This window comes from Cetorhinus maximus, chromosome 12 (assembly GCF_964194155.1).
Source record: "Cetorhinus maximus chromosome 12, sCetMax3.hap1.1, whole genome shotgun sequence".
NCBI lineage: Eukaryota > Metazoa > Chordata > Chondrichthyes > Lamniformes > Cetorhinidae > Cetorhinus > Cetorhinus maximus.
Window position 1 is genome coordinate 63887562 of NC_135890.1, and position 23747 is coordinate 63911308.

The window sequence follows — 23747 nt, forward strand, 5'->3', positions numbered from 1 at the left end:
GACCCCTTGTTTGAAACTGTGCCTCTGAGTTCTAGGGGAAACATCCTCTCAGCATCTACCCTGTCAAGTCCTCTCAGAATCTTATGTTTCAATAAGACCATCTCTGATTCTTCTAAACTCCAATGAGTATAGACCCAAACTTTCCTCATAAGACAACCCCTTCATCCCTGAAATCAACCTTTTCTGAACTGCCTCCAATGTAACCTTAAATAAGGTGACCAAAACTGTACGCAGTACCCCAAGTGTGGTCCAGTCAATGTCCTGTACGGTTGTAAAAAATACCTGGAAAAACTCAGCAGGTCTGACAGCATCTGCGGAGAGGAACACAGTTAATGTTTTTAGTCCATATGACTCTTCAACAGAACTAAGTAAAAATAGAAAAGAGGTGAAATATAAGCTGGTTTAAAGGGGAGTGGGACAGGTAGAGCTGGATAGAGGGCCAGTGATAGGTGGAGATAGCCAAAAGATGTCATAGACAAAAGGACAAAGAGGTGTTGACGGTGGTGATATTATCTAAGGAATGTGCTAATAGGTGACATTAAGGGTAGAAAGCAGGACGAGCAAGGTACAGATAGCACTAGTGGGGGTGGGGTGGGGGAAGGGATCGAAATAGGCTAAAAAGTAGAGATAAAACAATGGATGGAAATACATTTTTAAAATAATGGAAATAGGTGGGAAAAGAAAAATATATATAAATTATTGGAAAAAAGGGGGATCGGAAAGGGGGTGGGGATGGAGGAGAGAGTTCATGATCTAAAATTGTTGAACTCAATATTCAATCTGGAATGCTGTAAAGTGCCTAGTCGGAAGATGAGGTGCTGTTCCTCCAGTTTGCGTTGAGCTTCACTGGAACAATGCAGCAGGCCAAGGACGGACATGTGGGCATGAGAGCAGGGTGGAGTGTTGAAATGGCAAGCGACAGGGAGGTCTGGGTCATGCTTGCGGACAGACCGAAGGTGTTCTGCAAAGCCAGTCTGCGTTTGGCCTCTCCAATGTAGAGGAAACCGCATTGGGAGCAATGAATGCAGTAGACTAAATTGAGGGAAGTGCAAGTGAAATGCTGCTTCGCTTGAAAGGAGTGTTTGGGCCCTTGGACGGTGAGGAGAGGGGAAGTAAAGGGGCAGGTGTTGCGATTCTGCGATTGCATGGGAAGGTGCCGTGGGAGGAGGTTGAGGTGTAAGGGGTGATGGAGGTGTGGACCAGGGTGTCCCAGAGGGAACGGTCCCTGCGGAATGCCACCAGGGGGGTGAAGGGAAGATGTGTTTGGTGGTGGCATCATGCTGGAGTTGGCGGAAATGGTGGAGGATGATCCTTTGAATGCGGAGGCTGGTGGGGTGATAAGTGAGGACAAGGGGGACCCTATCATGGTTCTGGGAGGGAGAGGAAGGTGTGAGGGCAGATGCACGGGAGATGGGCCGGACATGGTTGAGGGCCCTGTCAACTACCGTGGGTGGAAAACCTCGGTTAAGGAAGAAGGAAGACATGTCAGACGAACTGTTTTGGAAAGTGGCATCATCAGAACAGATGCGACGGAGGCGAAGGAACTAACAGAATGGGATGGAGTCCTTACAGGAAGTGGGCTGTGAGGAGCTGTAGTCAAGGTAGCTGTAGGAGGCAGTAGGCTTGTAATGAATATTGGTGGACAGTCTATCACCAGAAATTGAGACAGAGAGGTCAAGGAAGGGAAGGGAAGTGTCAGAGATGGACCATCTGAAAATGATGGAAGGGTGGAAATTGGATGCAAAATTAATAAATTTCTCCAGGTCCAGATGAGAACATGAAGCAGCACTGAAGCAATCATCGATGTACCGGAGAAAGAGTTGTGGGAGGAGGCCGGAGTAGGACTGGAACAAGGAATGTTCCACATACCCCATAAAGAGACAGGCATAACTGGGGCCCATGCGGGTACCCATAGCCACACCTTTTATTCTGCTTCCCCTTGCAGTAACGGCCAGCATTCCATTTGCCTTGCTAATTACTTGCTGTACCTATATGCTAACTTTATGATTCATGTATTTTTTTAATTCATTCGTGGGATGTGGGCATTGCTGGCTAGGCCAGCATTTATTGCCCTTGAGAAGGTGGTGGTGAGCTGCTTTCTTGAACTGCTGCAGTCCATGTGGTGTAGGTACACCCACAGTGCTGTTAGAGAGGGAGTTCCAGGAATTTGACCCAATGACAGTGAAGGAACGGCGATATATTACCAAGTGAAGATGGTGAATGGCTTGGAGGGGAACTTGCAGGTGTTCCTATGTGTCTGTTGCCCTTGTCCTTCTGGATGGTAATGGTCATGGGTTTGGAAGTTGCTATGTAAGGCATTGGTGAATTCCTGCAGTGCATTTTGTAGATGGTCCATGCTGCTGCCACTGTGCATCGGTGGTGGAGGGAGTGAATGTTTGTAGATGAGATGTCAATCAAGTGGGCTGCTTTGTCATAGATGGTGTCTTCTGCACTGGAGTGCTGCTTTGGGCTGCATTAGAGTGCTTCAGTTGGGATTTGGTGACGGAAGGTGTTTGGTGGAGGGAAGGAAGGATCCTTTCATTTTCTACCTTTCCTCAGTAAGATGAGCAGCAGCCTTGATAAGTCAGACCTGGTAAGTAATTGTTCTGTCTTTACTATCCTCTAGAGGACCTAAAAGTAAATTGAGTAATTTAAAGATAAGTCGTAGCAAGGCAGCTCAGCCAAGTAGAATGCTCCTCCTGTGCGATGTGGGAAATCAGGGACACTTCCAGTGTCCAGAGCAACCATGTGTGCAGGAAGTGTCTCCAGCTGCAGCTACTCAAAATACGTGTTTCAGAGTTGGAGCTGTGGCTGGAGTCACTGTGGAGCAGCCGAAAGGATGAGATCTTCGTGGAATAGTACATACAATGAGGTGGTCACACCGCAGGTAAAGCGTGCATAGGCAGAAAGGGAATAGGACATCGCCAGACAGAGTAAAAGCACTAGCCAGGTAGGTGAGGAGTCCCCTGGGTCCATCACCCTCTCTAACAGATTTTCCGTTTTGGTTACCACTGGGAGAGATAGTTTCTTAGGGGAATGCAGCAACAGCCAAATCCGTGGTACGAGTGGCTCAGCTGCATAAAGGGGGGAAAAAAGAATGAGAGAACAATAGTGATAGAAGATTCTTTCGTAAGGGAACAGATGGACGTTTCTGTGGCCGCAGTCATGACACCAGGATAGTATTGCCTCCCTGGTACCAGGGTCAAGGATGTCACTGAGCGGCTGCAGGACATTCTGAAGGGGAAGGGTGAACAGCAAGAGGTTGTGGTCCATATCGGTACCAACAACATAGGTAAAAAGAGGAATGAAGTCCTGAAAACAGAATAGAGGAAGCTAGGAAATAAATTAAAAAGCAGGACCTCAAAAGTAGTAGTCTCGGGATTACTCCCAGTGCAATGTGCCAGCGAGATAAGGAATAGGAGAATAGACCGGATAAATGCGTGGCTGGAGAATGGTGTAGGAGGGAGGGATTTAGATTCCTAAGGCATAGGGACCGATTCGGGGGAAGATGGGACCTGTACAAGCTGGACAGGTTGCATCCCAACAGGACCGGAACCAATAGCCTCGCAGGGGTATTCTCTAGCACTGCGGGGGAGAGTTTAAACTAGATTGGCAGGAGGATGGGAACTTGAGAGGGGAAACAAATATAGGAATCAAAGACAGAAAAGTAGAAAGCAAAAGTAGAAGGCAGAGGAAACAAGGGATATAGCAAATAGGACCATATTATAAAAAGAGATGTGTAAAAATGTTAAAAAGACGAGCCTAAAGGCGCTGTATCTGAATGCGCGGAGCATTCGCAATAAGTTAGGTGCATTAACAGCACAAGTAGTCGTAAACGGGTACGATATAATTGCAGTTATGGAGACACAGCTGCAGGGTGACCAAGGCTGGGAACTGAATATCCAAAGATACTCGATATTTAGGACAGACAGGCAAAAAGGAAAAGGAGGTGGCATGGCATTGTTAGTTAAGGATGAAATCAGTGCAATAGTGAGAGAGGATATTGGCTCAGAAAATCTAGATGTAAAATCAGTCTTGGTAGAGCTAAGAATTAACAATAATCCTGGGGTGTGTACGAGATGGTTTTTTAGACCAGTAAGTTGAGGAACTGACTAGGGAACAGGCTATCCTAGATTTGGTATTGTGTAATGAGAAGGAGTTAATAATTTTGTGTGCAGGGTCCTTTAGGGAACAGTGACCATAACAGATAGAATTCTTCATTAGGATGGAAAGTGAAGTAGTCCAATCTGAAACTAGAGTCCTAAATTTTAAATGATACTATGAAGGGATGAGATGTGAGTTGGCTAAGATAGATTGGGAAACTTCATTAAATGGCAATAAAAGATAGACAATGGCTAATATTTAAGGGATTAATGTGCCTACATCTTTAGCTAATCTTTAAGGAACAAATGTATGCATTGCAACAGTTATACATTCCTTTTTTGTGCAAAAACACAACAGGAAAAGTGGCCCATCCATGGCTAACAAAAGAAATTAAATGTAGTATTAGATTCAAAGAGGAGTCATATAAAGTTGCTAGAAAAAGTAGCAAGCCTGAGGATTGGGAGCAGTTTAGAATTCAGCAAAGGAGGACCAAGAAATTGATTAAGAGGGGGAAAAATAGAATATGAGAATAAACTTGCAAGGAACATAAAAGCTTCTATAAGTATGTAAAAAGATAAAGATTAGTGAAGACAAATGTAGGTCCTTACAGTCTGAAATGGGTGAATTTATAACCAAGAACAAGGAAATGGCAGAGCAATTAAACAACTACTTTAGTTCTGTCATTACGGAGGAAGACAAATAACTTCCCAGAAATATTAGGGAACCGAGGGTCTAGTGCAAAGGAGGAATTGAAGGAAATCAGTATTACTAAAACATAGTGCTGGAGAAATTAATGGGACTGAAAGCCGATAAATCCCAGGGCCCGATAATCGACATCTCAGGGTATTAAAGGGGGTGGCCATGGAAATAGTGGATACGCTGGTTGTCATCTTCCAAAATTATGTAGATTCTGGAACAGCCCCAGCAGATTGGAGGGTGGCAAATGTAAACCCACTATTTAAAAAAGGAGGGAGGGAGAAAACACGGAAATACAGACCAGTTAGTTTAATATCAGTAGTGGGGAAAATGCGAGAGTCTGTTACAAAGGATATAATAACAGGACACTTCGAAAATATCAATGGGGTTAGACAAAGTCAACATGGATTTATGAAATGGAATCATGTTTGACAAACCTACTGGAGTTTTTTGAGGATGTAACTAGCAGAATTGATCAAGGAGAAACAGTGGATGTGTATTTGGATTTTCAGAAAGCCTTTGATCAAGTCCCAAATAAGAGGTTAGTGTGTAAAATTAAAGCACATAGGATTGGGGATAATATATTGGCATTGATTGAGAATTTGTTAGCAAACAGGAAACAGAGAGTAAGTTATAACCTCCTTAATAATAGATTCTAGCACTTTCCCTATGACAAATGTTAGGTTAACTGGCCTATAGTTTCCTGCTTTCTGCCTCCCTCCTTTCTTGAATAAAGGTGTTACATTAGCTATTTTCAAATCTGCTGGATTTTCTAGAATCGAGAGAATTTTTGAAGATTATAATTAATGTTATCAGTGCTGGGACCTTTGCTGTTTGTAGTATACATAAATGATTTGGAGGAAAATGTAACTGGGCTAGTTAGTAAGTTTGCAGACGACACTAAGGATGGAGGAGTTGCAGATTGTGAAGAGGATTGTCAAAGGATACAACGGGATATAGATAGGTTCGAGACTTGGGCGGAGAAATGGCAGGTGGAGTTTAATCCGGACAAATGCGAGGTAATGCATTTTGGAAGGTCTAATACAGGCAGGAATTATACAGTAAATGGCAGAACCCTTAAGTGCATCGACGAGCAGAGGGATCTGGGTGTACAGGTCCACAGGTCACTGAAAGTAGCAACGCAGGTGGATAAGGTAGTCAGGAAGGCATATAGCATGCTTGCCTTCATTGGCAGGGGTATTGAGTATAAAAGTTGGGAAGTCATGCTGCAGCTGTATAGAACCTTGGTTAGGCCACACTTGGAATGTTGCGTCCAATTCTGGTCACCAAGAAGTCAAATGGTATGTTGGCCTTCATTGCAAAAGGACTTGAGTACAGGAGCAGGGATGTCTTACTGCAAATGTACAGGGCCTTGGTGAGACCACACCTGGAGTATTGTGTGCAGTTTTGGCCTCCTTACCTAAGAAAGGATACACTTGCCAAAGAGGGAGTGCAGCGAAGGTTCACCAGAGTGATTCCTAGGTTTGTCATATGAGGAGGGATTGGACTGACTAAACCTGTATTCACTGGAGTTTAGAAACATATTGAAACATATAAAATTCTGATGGGGATGGACAGACTGGTTGCAGGGATGATGTTTCCTCTGGCTGGGGTGTCTAGAACAAGGGGTCACAGTCTCAGGATATGGGGTAGGCCATTTAGGACTGAGATGAGGAGAAACTTCTTCACTCAGAGGCTGGTGAACCAATGGAATTCAGAAGGTTGTGGAGGCCAAGTCACTGAATATATTTAAGAAGGAAGTATTTGATTTCCGGACTTTAAAGCTGCCAAGGGGCATGGGGAGAGTGTGGGAGCACAGCGTTGAGATAGAGGATCAGCCATGATCATATTGAATGGCGAAGCAGGCTCGAAGTCCCAAATGACCTACTCCTGCTCCTATTTGCCATAATTCTATGTTTCAATGTGTCAAGCTTCTTGAGTATTCTTGGAGCTGCACCCATCCAGTCAAGTGGGTAGTATTCCATCACACTCCTGACTTGTGCCTTGTAGATGGTGAACAGGCTTTGCGGAGTCAGGAGGTGAGTTACTCACTGCAGGATTCCTAATCTCTGATCTGCTCTTGTAATCACAGTATTTATATGGCTAGTCCAGTTCAGTTTCTGGTCAATGGCAACTGCCCCCCCCCGCCCCCCCCCCCCGACCCATAGGATGTTGATAGTGGGGGATTCAGTGCTGATAATGCCATTGAACGTCAAGGGGCAATGGTTAGATTCTCTCTTATTGATGATGGTGATTGCCTAGCACTGTGTGGCGTGAATATTACTTGCCACTTGTCAACCCAAGCCTGGATATTGTCCAGGTCTTGCTGCATTTGGAAAATGCTTCAGTATCTGAGGAGCCTGAATGGTGCTGAAGATTGTACAATCATTAGTGAACATCCCCCTTTTGACCTTATGATGGATGGTCGTTGATGAAGCAGCTGAAGAAGGTTGGGCCAAGGACACTGCCCTGAGGGACTCCTGCAGTGATGTCCTGGAGCTGAGATCTTTGACTCCAACAAGCACAACCATCTTCCTTTGTGCTAGGAATGACTCCAATCAGTGGAGAGTTTTCCAATTTCCAATTTTGCTAGGGTTCCCTAATGCCACACTCGTCAAATGCTGCCTTGATGTCAAGGGCAGTCACTCTCACCTGACCTTAGGGGTTCAGCTCTTTTATCCATTTTTGGACCAAGGCTGTAATGAGGTGAGGAGCTGAGTGACCCTGGTGGAACCTGAGCTGAGCATCAGTGAGTTGATTGTTGCTAAGCAAGTGCCCCTTAAGATAAAAGCAAAATATTGCAGATGTTGGAAATCTGAAAGCACCCGAAGAAGGGTTGTAAATATTCAAAACATTGGGCAGAATTTTGCCATTGATGGTCAGGCAGGCCCGACCGACTTGGCAGCGGGCAGGCAGCCGATCGCTGCTGCCGAAACTGGCCCCGCCCCATTTTAGGTGGGCGGGCCAATTAAGGCCCGCCCAGCGTGTCGCCCGACGGGAAGCGCTACGCGCTTCCTGTGGTGGTGGGGGGCGGAATTCCCCAACTGCCAGAATGCGCTCTTTCACGCATGTGCACAAAAGAGTGCACATCTCCCTGAGGCAAAGTGCTGCCTCAGGGAGATCGCTGAAACTCTGTGAAACTCTAAAAATAGAAAAATTAAAAAATCATTAACATGTCCCCCTCATGTGAAAATGTCACACGAGATGGGATATGTTAGTGAAGAACACAAACACTTTATTAAAAGTTTTTAAACCCGGTATCACACCTCATCCCACCACTGGATGAGGTTTGTAAAGAAATCACTTACCCGCCTGCCCGTTGGGCCCGTGCGCTGACTCAAAGTTCGCACGGGCCCCTCAAAATCCTGGTCGATTGGAGAGTTAATGGCCTTAACAAGGCCTTTAATTAATGGTGGGTGCGAATAGCTGCGTAGCGCGCCCGCTGACCGAAATATCGCGATGCTGCACACTAACGTCTGGACGTCAGCACGTGACATTTTAAGCGCTGGCGTGCGGACTCTGCCACCCACATGCCAGCCAGAAGATTCTGCCCATTAACTCTGTTTCTCTCCAAAGATGCTGTCAGACCTGCTGAGTTTTTCCAGCATTTTCTGTTTTCAGTTATGCTGCTTAATACCACTGTTGACGATCCCTTCCAACACTTAACTGATGATGGAGAGTAGACTGATGGGGTGTAATTGGCCAGGTTGGATTTGTCCTGTTTTTTTGTACAGGACACACCTGGGCAATTTTCCATATAGCTGGGTAGATGCTAGTGTTGTATCTGTACTGGAACAGCTGGGCTAAGGGAGCAATAATTCTGGAGCACAAGTCTTCAGTACTATTGTCGGAATATAGCCTTTGCAGTATCCAGTGCCTTCAGCCATTTCTTGATATCACATGGAGTGAATTGAATTGGCTGAAGACTGGCATCTGGCTGGGGACCTCCGGAGGAAGCCGAGATGGATCATCCACTCGACACTTCTGGCTGAAGATTCTTCCAAATGCTTAAGCACTGCTGTGCTGGGCTCCCCCATCTTTGAGCATGGGGATTTTTATGGAGCCGCCACCTCCAGTGCTGGATGTGGCAGGAGTGCAGAGCTTAGATCTGATCCATTGGTTGTGGAATTATTTAGCCCTGTCTATCACTTGCTTTTGCTGTTTGGCACGCAAGTAGTCCTGTGCTTAAGCTCCATCAGGTTGACACCTCATTTTTAGGTATGCCCGGTGCTGCTCCTGTCATGCCCTCCTGCACTCTTCATTGAACCAGGGATGATCCCCTGGCTTGGTGGTAATGATAGAGTGGGGGATATGCTGGGCCATGAGGTTATAGATTGTGGTTCTATACAATTCTGCTGCTGTTGATGGTGCCTCATGGTTGCCCAGTCTTGAGTTGCTATATCCATTTGAAATGTATCCCATTTAGCCTGGTGGTAGTGCCACACAACACAATGGAGAGTATCCTCAATGTGATGACAGGACTTTGTCTCCACAATGACTCTGCAGTGGTCACTCCCACCGATACTGTCATGGACAGATGCATCTGCGGCAGGCAGGTTGGTGAGGATGAGGTCAAGTATGTTTTTCCCTCTTGTTGGTTCCCTCACCGCCTGCTGCAGACCCAGTCTAGCAGTTATGTCCTTTAGGACTCGGCCCCGATTTGTAAACCCCATATGCCTTTTTATGCTTTTATCTACCTGTACAACACTTTAAGGGAATTCAAAGTGCAGAGAACTGAAAAAGGAAAGTGGCATCCAAAGATGCAACGTCAGGTTCAACCTGTACCCTGACAACACCCAACTCTACTTCACTTCCACGCCATCTGCATTGTCAGGGAGCAGCCTGACACCCAGTCCTGACTGAGGTACAATTTCCTCCAGTTAGATATGGGAAGAACTAAGCTACTGTCTTTGCCCAGCCCCAAATCCTGTTCCCTAGCCACCAACTCCATCCATCTCCCTCACCATTCTCTGAGGCCGAACCAAATTGTTTGCGATCTCACTGTCAAATATGACAGAGTTATCATATTTTCACCTCCATAACATTACCCATCTCCACCCTGCCTCAGCAGACCAAAACATTGTATGCTTTCAAGAAGGAGTTAGATATAGCTCTTGGGGTGAAAGGGATCAAAGGGTATGGGGAGAAAGCGGGAGCAGGCTATTGAGTTGGATGATCAGCCATGATCATAATGAATGGCGGAGCAGGCTCGAAGGGCCGAATGGCCTACCCGTGCTCCTAGTTTCTATGTAACTCTTGCTGAAATGCTGCCGAAGCTCTGATCCATGCTTTTGCTACCTCCAGATTTGACTCTTCCCAATTCTCCAAAAGTAAAATAAGCTGATTCTGGAAATCTGAAATAAAAACAAAACCCTGGAAACGCTCAGCAGGTCTAGCAGCATTTGTGAAGAGAGGAAGATGTTTCAGGTCGTAAATTCTGTTTCTCTCTCCACAGATGCTGCCAGACCTGCTAAGTATTTCTAGCATTTTCAGTTTTTATTCCAATTCTCTTCTGACCACCCTCACATCATTCCTCCCCAAACCAAAGCTCATCCAAACTCTGCTGTCCATATCCTATCTCACACTAAGTCCAGCCCACCTATCACCTCCTTGCTCGTTGACATACATTGGCGCCTGGTCCAAAGGGGGACTGCGTTCGCACATTCCCCTGAGGGAAAAAAACACCCCTGTTTGAAAATTCTCACACTAGTGTCCCTATCCCTCCATTCCCTGTGCCCTCCCTATCCCTTTCTATTCTGCAAACATCATAACCCTGAACAAACTCATCTCTGAGGAGAGAATCATCAGTGACTGAGTTTGGAATTGTTACAGGATTATGAGGATAGCATGGGACAGTGGGATTAGTTTAGGATTGCTCTAGTAAAGAGCTGCTGCAGACACGATGGCCGAATGGTCTGCTTTCTATCTAAGTCTGTCCACCCATTCCCAGTCTTGTTCTGTCTTGATTATTAGGACAAAGGATAGAGAGAGTTGCATTAAAACTACAAATACCCTTTTCAAGTAACAAGGAGCTGCTGTGCATCCATTGATGTGATGGTGAAACAGTTGGACACTGATGACAGTGATACACAGCACACTGGGCCCGTCTCGTTCTACTGTCAGTCTCTTCTGCCAGCATGCCATTTGGGAGCTAACTCAACAATGTGAATTGCATTTTAAAGAGATTTTATTTCAGGGGTCAGATGCCTGCAAACATTTGTTACCGCCCGTTTACTGTTTTATTCTCCTTTCTCTCCCTGCCTAAAATGGCAAAGGCCAGGTGGTCACTGTAAAAAGGTTTGAAAGGATTGTATTCAAGTTATTTAGAGTCTACATTGAATTATGTTCAGTTTTAAAATCCTGCTTTGATTTGTGTATTTTTTGTAGATTTACATTTTCACTTAAAAAAAAGTCTGCTTCAACTGTAAAAACTATTTCGCTGAGAGCATTGCAGAGTTTGCAGGTATACTGTGACATGTTTTTGATGCAGGAATCATCTAGGAAGTTCATTTTAATGAAAGCTAAAGTATTTCAATCTGTTATTCACAGCTTGCACAGTTTGAACCCCCAAAAGAGGAAGGGCAACCTGAATAATAAATCAAGACTTTCCACATCATTGGAAGAATGCATGAAAGGGATCTGATAAAATCACCTAGCCAATTATATTGAGTTTGGGGAATTGACTCCTATTCAGGAGAAGAAAATGGTTTGAAATGCAGCCAGTCCTTTCGGTTACACATGCCAAATAAATTGCCACTTTCAGCTGACCACACTGCAATAATACCACTGCTGTGTGCTTCTCCAGTGCAGCATTTGGAATTAGACACTGCAGCAGGATAAAAAGAGTGCATTTAACTTAAGTCAATATACCAATAAAATCTGCACAAAGAACTTTGATACGGAAATGGCCATTAAATCCAATATAAATTGCACATGTTTAACAAACGTTGATGGAACTATCTTAATTTTTTTGTTAATATTGGCATGATGTCACCAGAGACCTGACGTATTTCACAGAACTTTGAGCAAACAAGTTTGTTAAACACTCATTTGGCACTTTGGGAGAGAGCTGTACTGAGCAGATTAGGAAACATTATTCGTCTTGCTTTCTTGTTAGATTGGGGACAAGAGAGGAATAAAACAGGCGTTAATGACTTCACGTCACTTTTGGCCAATGGAGTTGGCACTGCATTATCTGTTCACAAGCCACACTAAACAAGTGTTACCATTGTTTGGAAATTGATGGCATTCAAGTCGAAATATGGGCCTCCTTGTTGGATGGTTTCTTGTCTTCATGCCCACAGCCTGGAGAAAAGCTAATGGTGATCCACTGACAAAATGGTGTGCAATGGTGTCTTGGAGCAGCAGCAGTAGTCTTATCAGCAGACTGCACCATTAGTCTGAAAACAGACCTTATTGGCTCATTAACTACACAAGTCCTATTGTTATTTCTAGTTGTACAGGAGTTCAATGTTCCCTTTTTGTATTTACTCAATAAATTCTCTTTGCGCATCATTGGTATGTTTATTCATAAATGCACCAAGTAGATTCCATGAGCCAATCTCTTCCAAAGCAACAGGTGTGGTATTTCCACTTGTAATGGAAATTACAGCATAAGGAGGAGAACCTTCTGCCCATCTTCCTGTCCTGGTGTCAGCCCTTCACTTGGAGCTATTTCTAAATTGTATCTCCATCCTTTCCCATTATTCTTTTTTATTCTGAAGTTAAATGACTGCTCTCTTTCCTATCATCCCATATCTCTCCTCCTGAAATCTGTCCCTACACTCTCCTCTCTTCCCTCTTCTTCTCCCTCCTGCCCCTCTGGTCTCTTTTTTCTCTCCATTTTTCTTTCTGCTCCCTTTTCTCCCTGTTTTCTTCCCTTTACCCTCTCTGCTCTCTTTCTCTTCCCTCTCCATCAATGTTCCCTGTAATTCAATAATCCAGGACAAAATTAACAGTCACTTAGGCAAGTGTGGATTAATTAAAGAAAGCCAGCATGAATTTGTTAAAGGCAAATAGTGTTTAACTAACTTGATTGAATTTTTCAATTAAGTAACAGGGTTAATTGGGGTAATGCAGTTGATGTGGTATACATACACATCTAAAAGACATCTGATAAAGTGCCACGTAACACATTTGTAAAGTTGAAGCCTATGGGATAAAAGTTAGCTCAGTGACAGGAAATAGTAATGGTGAACTACTCTTTGTCAGACTAAAGAGTATGTAGAGGGTTATTAGGACTCCTACTTTCCTTCATGTACATTAATGAACTAGATTTGGGTGCACAGGTGCAATTTCAAAATTCGCAGTTGATACACAACTTGGAAGTTCAGTGAGGAGGATAGTGATAGGCTTTAATAGGACACAAGCTGATGGAGTGGGTGGACATGTGCCAGATCTTATGGAAAGAAGTGTGAGGCAATATATCTTGCGAGGATGAATGAGGAGAGGCAATATGAAATAAAGGGTACAGAGACATGGGGCCAAATTGATGAAGGTGGCAGGGAAGGTTGAGAAAGTGGATGAAAAGGCATACATAAGGCTTCATAAATTGAGGCATAGCAAATAAAAGCCAGAAAGTTACAAGGAACCTTTATAAAACACTGCCTCAGCCACAATTGGAATATTGTGTCAAATTCTGGGCACCACACTAGGAAGGATGTGAAGGTTTTAGAGAGGATGTAGAAAAGATTTACGAAAATGAGGGACTTCACCTACATGGATAGTTTGTAGAAGCAGGAGTCACGAATGGTGCTGAACATTGTGCAATCGTCAGCGAATATCCCCACTTCTGACATTATGGGAGGAAGGTCATTGATGAAGCAGCTCAAGTTGGTTGGGCCTAGGACACCACACTGAGGAACCCCTGCAGTGATGTCCTGGAACTGAGATGATTGAGCTCCGAACAACCACAACCATCTATCTTTGTGCTAGGTATGACTCCAACCAGTGGAGAGTTTTCCCCCGATTCCCATTGACACTAGTTTTGCTAGGGCTCCTTGATGTCACACTCAGTCAAATGCTGCCTTGATGGAAAGGATGGGTGTGGGACTAGCTGGTTTCTCTTGTAGAGAGCTGACCTGGACACAACAAACAGCTTAAAGGGAACATTGCTTTCACTCTGTTGTTTTCTGTTTCCTCTTTGCTTTCTCCTCTTTCTCAACAACTGCTATTTAGTGTCTTTGGGTCGCTAATGCAGCACAGTACTCCACTGTGGCCAGTAGTTAGCCACCTATTTCCAGCTAATGGTATCAATGTTAACATTTTTAATCTTCCTTCTGCAAATGTCTTTATGCTAATGGTTAGGTCAGCCCATGTCCATAATAAAATTCTTCAGAGTAAACACATCTTCCATCTGAATTATAATTTATGTCTGCCCCTCTTACTGATTCACAAAGGCTATAAATTATAATTTATGTCTGCCCCTTTTACTGATTCATAAATTATAATTTACGTCTGCCCCTCTTACTGATTCACAAAGGCTATTCACCATCCACACCTTGCAGAATTTTCAGGAAGTGATGACAATTTTGCCTTCAGCACTCCTCTGCTGTCTCAGCACAACCATGGAGCCTATGCAGCTCATGTTTTTTCAGCTCACAGCACCTTGCTTAACTAACAAGTGAAGATGTTCTATTTCTTGAATTAGTTTCTTTCTGGGTCCCTGCAGCAACTGATCAGAGCAAAGCCAAGAAAATGTATTTTGAGTTCAGTTATTAGCAGTACTTGCAGATGATGCCAGCAGGATCAGATGGGTCAATTGCTTAATTTAATCTTGAATCAAATATAATGTGGACTACAGTCTTCTGCTGAGGGTGACTGTGATGAGATGTGGCTTTTGTACATAATGGGCAGTTGATAAGTACCAGCATGGCTCAATGTTCCTCTGATACGGAAAGTTCCGGGTTGAATTTCCACCTGTCTGAAGTGATTTGATAAGTCCCTGCGAGATGTGCTCTTGTTTGCCCTTCAAGTTGAAGATGACCATGTTCAACATATGGGGTGTTTTGTAGGGTTCCGGTGGGTAAATAGGTGACTGCTAAGGCCGATCTGCACCCGGAAGGTTCTGCTACAAATAGGACAGAATACTGTAGACGATTTGAGTTTTGGACAGGTTGCTGGGACAGGATCCCAGTTGGGATTTCCGCTCCTTGTGTTTTCTCTCTGATTTTGATATGTGCTTCCATATTGAAGGAGGCCACACTTTTTTATTTGGCTGCACCAGGTGCAGTGATCCTTTGACCGTCATGAAAGCTCACCCCAGACTCAAGCTCGCGATAGAAGATTCACTTTGGTAAGCGAGTGTCAGGCATTCTGGCTATGTGACCAGCACAACTCAGTTGTGACTGTCTCAGGATGGTGTGGATGCATGGCATGCCAGTGCATGTAAGTCCCATAAATTTTTAATTTGGCCCATGTCACTTACGTTGGCTTCCCGGGATGCCATTTGTCCCATATTTCTCCGGGCAGGAACTACTGGGAAGTCTTCACTTGCTACTGACTAAGTATCTTTGGTGACTGCGCGTGCAGTCAGAGCAGGGGAGCCGGAGTCTCCTCTGTGGTCCAACCAGAATCAGCAAGCCTGGGGAGATGGTGGGGCATCTGGCAGCCCTGAGTGTGGAGTCCGGTGTTATCCCTCAGTGAAGGGCAGGGGAAGGTTTTGGTATCCAGGAGGCCCGAGTCTTGGGTGGGGAACTGGCAGCAGCCCCAGGGAGGTGCAGGGCCCAACAGGCTGGAGTGGAGGATGTTTCTTGGGTGGGGAACTGGCAGCAGCCCCAGGGAGGTGCGGGGCCCAACAGGCTGGAGTGGAGGATGTTGGCATGACAGAGTGCGAAAGGGGCCTACTGAGTGAACGAGTGGAGGAAGGACAGTTAGGCAGAGGGGCTGCTGAGTGAGGGAGGGAGTTGGGTTGAGGAGCTGTTGAGTGATTGGGGGAGGGGGTTGGGGAGAGGAGCTGTTGAGTTAGTGGGGAAGGGGAGCTGTTGAGTGAGTGGGGGAGGGGTGGGGGGGGAGCTGTTGAGTGAGCGGGGAAGGGGTTGGGGAGAGGAGCGGTTGAGTGAGTGGGGGAGGGGGTTGGGAAGAAGAACTGTTGAATGATTGGGAGAAGGGGTTGGGGAGAGGAGCTGTTGCATGAGTGGGGGAGGGGTTGCGAAGAGGAGCTGTTGAATGCGTGGGGGAGGGGGTTAGGGAGAGGAGCTGTTGAGTGAGTTGGGGAGAGGAGCTGTTGAGTGAGTGGGGGAGGAGGTTGGGAGAGGAGCTGTTGAGTGAGTGGGGGAGAAGGTTGGGGAGAGGAGCAGTTGAGTGATTGGGGGAGGAGGTTGGGTAGAGAGGCTGTTGAGTGATTGGGGGAGGGGAGCTGTTGAGTGAGTGGGTGAGGGTGTTTGCTAGAGGAGCTGTCGAGTGAGTGGGGGAGGAAGTTGTGGAGAGGAACTTGAGTGAGTGGGCAAGGGGGTTGGGGAGAGGAGCTGTTGAGTGAGTCGGGGAGGCGTTTGGGGAGAGGAGCGGTTGAGTGAGTGGGGGAAGGGGTTGGGTAGAGAGGCTGTTGAGTGAGTGGGGGAGGGGGTTGGGTAGAGAGGCTGTTGAGTGAGTAGGGGAGGGGGTTGGCGAGAGGAGCTGTTGAGTGAGTTGGGGAGAGGAGCTAGTGAGTGGGGGAGGGGTTGGGGAGATGAGCTGTTGAGTGAGTGGGGGAGGGGGTTGAGTAGAGGAGCTGTTGAGTGAATGGGGGAATGGGTTGAAGAGAGGAGCTGTTTAGTTACCGGGGAGGGGGTTGGCAGGAAGAGCATTTGAATGATTGGGGGTGGGGTTTGGGGAGAGCAGCTGTTGGGTTAGTGGAGGAGGGGTTTGGAGCGAGGAGCTGATGAGTGAGTGGGGGTTGGAGAGAGGAGCTGTTGAGTGAGTGAGGGTGGGGGGAGGTGCTGTTGAGTGAGTGGGTGAGGGGCTTGGGGACAGGAGCTGTTGAGTGGGTGGAGGAGGGGGTTGGGGAGAGGAGCTGTTGAGTGAGTGCAGGAGGGGGTTGGGGAGAGAAGCTGTTGAATGAGTGGGGGAGGGGTTGGGGAGGGGAACTTTAGTGAGTGCAGGAGGGGATCGGGGATAGGTGCTGTTGCGTGAGTGGGAGAGAAGGTTGGGGAGAGGAGCTGTTGAGTGATTGAAGGAGGGGGTTGGGTAGAGAGGCTGTTGAGTGAGTGGATGAAGGGGTTGGGGAGTGGATTTGTGGAATGAGTGGGGGAGAGAGTTTGGGAGAGGAGTTGTTGAGTGAGTGGGGGTGGGGTTGGGGAGAAGAGCAGTTGAGTGATTGGGGGAGGGGTTTGGGGAGAGCAGCTGTTGAGTTCATGGAGGAGGGAGTTGGGGAGAGGAGCTGTTGAATTAGTGGGGAATGGGGTTGGGGAGAGCAGTTATTCAGTGAGTGGGGGAAGGGGTTGGGAACAGGGTCTTTAGTGTTTTTGTAATGGGCAGGTGGGCAGAGCTGCTTGTGTGTGTGTGATTGTGTGTTGGGGAGCAGCATGGGACATCGGGCAAGCAGTGCGGAGATTTGAGAGAGCAGCATGCCATGTCGATGAGTTCGAGGAGGCATACTGTAAGTACAGCATTTTATTGTTAATTCACTATAAAGCCTTCCCAGCAAACCCTCCTCCCCACCCCGTCCACACTGGTGTCCTGTCTCGCCAGTAACATCCCGCATCCCAGTCAACGTTCTCACCGCACCTCCCCTGCCACCAGCCTAATCAAAGTGTCCCTTATTTTACTTCCTCAGAGTTGGTCGCCTGACCCAAGATATTACTGCAGGAGTTCCTCAGAGCAGTGTTCAAGGCACAAATATCTTCAGCTGCTTCATCTATGGCCTCCCTTCCATAATAAGGTTAGAAGTGGGGATGTTCGCTGATGATTGTACAATGTTCACCATTCGCTCAGATACTGAAGCAGACCATGTCTAAATGCAGCATGACCTGGACAATATCCAGATTTGAGTTGATAAGTGGCAATTAACATTTATACCACACAAGTGCCAGTCAATGACCAGCTCCAACAAGAGAGAGTCTAACCATCACCCCATGATACTCAATGACTTTATCATCACAGAATGATTCCAAGGACAAGGGAGAAGGGCATGGAGATGATTGGCCGATGGACTACCACAGGGCTCAATGCTAACCCCAATGCTGTTCAACATATGTACAAATGACCTGCCACCAACCACATCATAGAGTTTTTCCAGGTAATTCTGTTTTTGTTTTGGATTTCCAGCATCCGCAGTAGTTTTTTGTTTTTATCGCATAAAATCATCTATGCTGACATCTGTTGTGCCACCCAAGCCCCATCCTTCTGCACCCTGGACCAGATCCTTAACGAAGATGTTACAAAGTTGACATCTTTGCAGCACATGGCAACTTACATTGAATTCCTCTAAAACCAAATCCAGTGCATTCCACTAAGGTGGAAGCAAAATACTGTGGATGCTGGAAATCTGAAACAAAGGTGCTGATAGTGGCAGAAAGGTGAGAAAGCGGAATGTGATAATAACAGAACAAGGGGAGCATTGTGGGAAAGAACATCATGGAACAAGTAACAGATGGCCCTTTGGGGATGGGGTGGGGGGAGGGGAGGGGCAGTGGTGGAGGAAAAAAAAGGATAGAAAATGGGATAGAAGAGGGGATAAAAAAGGTGTTAAAATCAGCACCTTTTTTAGCATTAACCACTACCATTGACACCCTCTTTGCCCTTTAGTTCATGACATCTCTGGCAATCTCTCCTTTGCCCCCACCTATCACTGGCCTTCTATCCAGCTTCACCTGCTCCACACCACTTAAACAGGAAAAAGTTCATCACATTTCCACTTCTCTTCAGCTCTGAAGAAGGGTCATATGGACTCGAAGTGTTAATTCTGTTTCTCTTTCCACAGATGCTGCCAGGCCTGCTGAGTTTTTCCAGCATTTTCTGTTTTCGTTCCAGTGTATTTCACTTCCATAATGCCAGTGCCAAAAAAGAATGGCATATTTACATGGATGGTCAGAGACTAAAGCATGAACCAACACAACATACTTGAGAGTCACTCTAGGTGGGACTCTGTCCTTCTGGGAACATCTAAAGAAACAGCAGTAAAAGTCAAAACCAGAAACAGCTTATTAACTGAACTTTTCTGGATCTACGTGGGGCGCAGTAGCCACAACACTCCCGACGTCAGCACTTGCCCTATCATACTCCGCAGCAGAGTACTGTGCAACTGTCTGGCACAGGTCATCACATGCACATCTTGTTGACACTCAATTGAATGCAACAACACACATCATAACTGGAACTCATCACTCAACACCCCTTCCCTGGCTTCCTATCATCGCAAACATCACTCCACCACATGTCCACCTAGCTGGTTGAAACCATCCGCAATGCACCTCACTTACCACTCCACAATGATATATTCAATGCACCTATTGCCTGCCTTCCATCTCGGTGTCCCATACGGAGTAATCTCCCTTAGCCAGGTCTACTAGCTGACATCCTTTGAACTAAGGAATGGGAAACATGGGAGGTCATGAATAAGATGCTTGTGACAAACCCACCTGTCAAATGCAGGTTTTGATCTACCACAGCGGGAGGGGTTCTTGCTAAAAAGATTCAGGACAAGTCAGGGTCCCTGTGCAGCCACCTTCCACTGCCGGGGTCTCAGTACAAACCCCTTATGCACTTGTGGAAAGACACAAACAATGCCCGTGAATGGACATAGACATAGGCCCTGAAAGGGGTTTCACCTTGGAAGTAGTGGCCACAGACTCGAGCCTCAGTGCACTTCTAATGCAAGGGGTGCCAGGTCGAGCTCGACCAATGGCATATGCCTCCCGCATATTGTCCGTCGTGGAGAAAGCATACTCCATCTGCGAGCGGCACCTCTTAGCTACTTTCTGGGTCGTGAAACATTTTGCAGTATACACTGGCACATGCAGTGTGACCACCCACCTCACACCGACGAGGCTTTCATTGGAGGGAAGGATCAAGGGTGGCACTGTGAGCAGTGCACGTATAGCCCAGTGGACGATGCTTTTAAACAGATTGGAATTAAAGGTTAAGTCACTTGATGAACCCAAAACTGGCAGAGAACATGGACTATGAGGGTGAAGCCCACCTCTGTACAGTAGAAGGTGTGTGGGACACCAAGGGTGGCATGTACTCAAGCATACACCCATAGGAGCAAGACACCTTAGCGGATGGTTCTAACTCAGTGATACAAGGGGAGAGAAGGATCAGATGTGGTATTTATGATCCAGAGAGGAGAGTGGAGTTGGCCCTGAAGCTACCATCAACTCTGAGTGCCCAACAAGCTGAGTTGGCAGCAGGAGTTGGCCTATGTGGTCACCCACCCCCAGGAATTCCCCATGCAATACACCATCTGTTCTGATTCCATGCTCACTTGCAACTCATGCACCAAGTATTAGCTATATGGGCTCGGAGAGGATTGACCTCAGCTGAGGGGAAATCACTAGTGTCTAACCCCCTGCTCCGTACAATTTTGGAAGTCATCAATAAGAACCCAGGGCAACAGAATTACGACCATAAGGATGTAATACAGCCCACTCGAAAACTGAGGTCAGGTGGGAGGGGAAGAAAAGAACTGACGGATGGCCAGGGTGGGGGCTGAGAAAGGCAGCCTGTAGGATCCCTATGAATAGGGGATAATGACAGCTATAACGGGCAGGGAAGGAGACGTGTCCATACCCCTGCCCCTGGACCCTACGCAAGTCCAGCATAAAGAGCCAGTTCTAAAGGCTATTATTGAAGCAAAACGGGGAGGAAAAGAATTAGAAGGACCTTGGCAGGCTGAGGACATAGTGGTGAAGAAAGGCATGTTATTCAAAGGAGACAAGTGGGTGATACCTGAGGGGTACCGTCCGGAAGTAATGCAATTGGCCCATGGAGCTCCTGGAGCCGGACATCCAGGAAGTGAGGGGACCTGAGAGTGTATTAAACATCTTGGCTGGGAATGGTGGCCAGGAATAAGATCAGATGTGGAAGACCATGTATAGGGATGCTTAGTGTGCCTGGCAAACAACCCGGAACCCCAGATGAGGAAGGCCGAATTGGGAGTTACCCGGAGGGCGGAGGGCCGTGGTGGTTAATCCAGATCAATTTTATCGGACCCCTGCCCACCACCAAGAGGGGAAATAGACCTTGCTTGGTATTAGTGGACAATTTCACTAAATGGGTGGAAGCCTTTCTGTGTAAACCAGCTACAGCTACATGGACTGCCAGAACTTTAGTAATAGAGATGGGGTCTGCCTGAAACAGAGGAATCGGATCAGGGAAGCCACTTCATGGGGCAAGTGATGCAAGCCACCTTGAAACTGTTAGAAATAGAATAATCGGGAAAAAGCACTGGCAAAACAAATTATTGCTGAGGCCGAGCAAGGCCCAGGAGTGGGATGTTGGAAATCAGCTAATGGTAAGGAACTATGCAAGGGTGGGAATGTTTGAACCGTTGTACAAGGGTCCATACAACATTGTGGATAAGGCTATTCCCATGGTCTATGCTGTCCAATTGCCCAACTGCATCAAATGGTTCCATATCAACCAAATGAAGAAAGTGCCACGCCTAAGGGGAGAGTGGCTAGTTGGACACACCGAAAGGAACCTGGCTCCCCAAAAGCCCACTAGTCTGGGACGAGGCCTGCTGAGAGGGGAAAGGGTGACACCCACCCAATTACACCCCGACACGGCAAAGCTACAGGAGGCAGAAGATTACAGGATGTGCTAGTGTATTAAGTGTAACCTTCTCCAGCAAGGCTTAGCAGACAGCCTTAGCAAATTGTAAATATTGTGTTTGGAGAAACATGAAGTGCCACCTGTTGACGGGAATCATAGCAGTGGCTGCATTGTGGTGACCACAGGGAACAGTGCAATCTAACAAAAATACCACTCAGACAGTTCCTGCGAGATAATATTTAACATAACAGATGGATTGTATCAGGATAGATGGATCAGCATTTACCAAGAGATAGCAACGATTTGCGTACAGTGTGTGACGGCGGGGGGAGGGGACTGGGACCGCGAGATGCGTGGCCGATGTTTGGGTGCCCCTGGAGTTTGGGCCAGATGTGGCCTGCCAGCTGGTGTAATGTCCTCTCAGGGGAACAGGAGTCCAGCACCCTCCAGAGGCAAAGCCTAGGAAAGGTACACAACAGAAATGTGGCAGCATAAACATTACTGGGACCCCGATGATTGGTGATTTGTTGGGCCTACCCACAGACTACCTCCACCCCAACTACCATAGGGTCTACCATGACAACGGGGATACCACAGAACTTGTCAGAACCTGATCAGGTGCCTGGGCCAACAAATGGACTTGTTCTAGTTAAGGAGACTAAAGGTTTGTATGATAATGTACATCAACATCTCAGGTTTGAAGCTCGAATCTACCCTGAATACTATATGAGAAATTGGTGAAACAGGTGATGAAACAGGAAACCCAGGCACAGGGACTGCAGGCCAAAGCTCCAGAGGGGGATTGGGCTCAGGGACCTGGGGCTGAGGCAGAAGCCCCCAGGGAGATTGAGGAGGAGAAGGAGGGGGCTAATGAATGATATCATAACAAGGTTCAACACCGGGTCGGGAATCGTGAATGCCATGGATCCGACTACTTTGGATCAAAAGGTTCAGACCCTCAGCGCTCAACTGAAGGAGGTTCTAAGGGATGAGCAACAAATCCAGACAGACGGCTTTCAGAATGCCCAGGGCTTGACGAAATGGGTTAAGGTGTTGGTACCGGCTGTCGAGGATCATGCAAGGACAACTAATGTATTGCCCAGGGAAATGGATAAGTCGGGGAAAAGGGCAGCGGGAAACAGTGCCTGCTCCATGTATGGTAGTTGGATAGTGGAGCAGAGACAGATTCACCAAGGGGAGGTGCCCTTATGGATCAGCAATGAACAGATTGAGGACCTGACCGCAAGACCCACCAATTTGGCTGGGTGCCAACTCAGGGGATTAGTGCAGGTGTATTCTATTAATGCTGATTGTTTTGTGAAGCATGGAATGTTACTAGGGGCAGAATTTACATCTTGTCGGGCAGGCTAGGCGTGGGCGGGCGGGAAGCCGATCACCCCCCGCAATCAGGGCCAGACCGCGATTTAAGGCCTGCTCAGTGTGAAACGCGAGCGGCAGCCCTCACACAGCGCTCGTTGCTATCTCTTGGTAAATGCTGATCCATCTATCCTGATACAATCCATCTGTTATGTTAAATATTATCTCGCGGGAACTGTCTGAGTGGTATTTTTGTTAGATTGCACTGTTCCCTGTGGTCACCGCAATGCAGCCACTGCTATGATTCCCGTCAACAGGTGGCACTTCATGTTTCTCCAAACACAATATTTACAATATGTACACCATGATGTTGGAAACCTTATCCCGCCCATTGGTGAGGTTTCCAGAAAAGTGCAAAGGCCACTTGGCCTTTTCGCCGCCTGACAATTGTAAGGTTGGACAGGCAGTGAAAAACTTGTTTCCATTACCTTGTTAATGGCTTTAACAGGTCTTTTAATTGTCAGCGGGCGTGCTGCCGATTCCAGCATGCGCCCGCCAACTGAAATATCGCATGTCTGCGCGTCAACTTATGCACGTGCCTGCCTGCCAAGGTAAAATTTCTGCCCTAGAATTCATAATAGCAGTACCTATCATTACTCTGAACCATACAGCTAAGGAGAATGCTGGAGTGATGAGGGATGAGTATCATGTCATGCACCATAATATTCAACCTAATGCGATTTGATTCAAGGGGATGATACTGGGCACATTGTCGAGGGAGTGTAATCTGGGGAAGGCGGCCATAGTGTGGCCCCATCCTATTTATGCCACTGAGGAGGCATTGTGTGGTTTCAATGCAACAGCCAACTGCACTATGGAAGCAGTACCAGCGGTCATGAGCCCAACGTGACTGGCATACATGATGAAGGGAAGATATTGTG

General features: G+C 46.7%; 1 protein-coding gene and 1 long non-coding RNA gene across 2 annotated transcripts in view; one reads left to right on the plus strand and one right to left on the minus strand.

The window, feature by feature from the left end:
* The window catches only part of mycbp (MYC binding protein), a 27610-nt gene extending 15295 nt beyond the window's left edge, over positions 1-12315 (plus strand). Inside the window, exon 5 of the mRNA XM_078553756.1 lies at positions 11350-12315. Within this exon, the coding sequence (XP_078409882.1) occupies positions 11350-11394 (45 nt within the window). The 3' untranslated portion in view covers positions 11395-12315. The remainder of the gene's footprint in view (positions 1-11349) is intronic.
* Positions 10911-23747, minus strand: part of LOC144687517 (uncharacterized) — a 19736-nt gene continuing 6899 nt past the window's right edge. The window contains exons 2-3 of the long non-coding RNA XR_013578165.1: positions 12534-12725; positions 10911-10951 (exon numbers count right to left, since the gene is read on the minus strand). This is a non-coding gene — a long non-coding RNA (uncharacterized LOC144687517). The remainder of the gene's footprint in view (positions 10952-12533; positions 12726-23747) is intronic.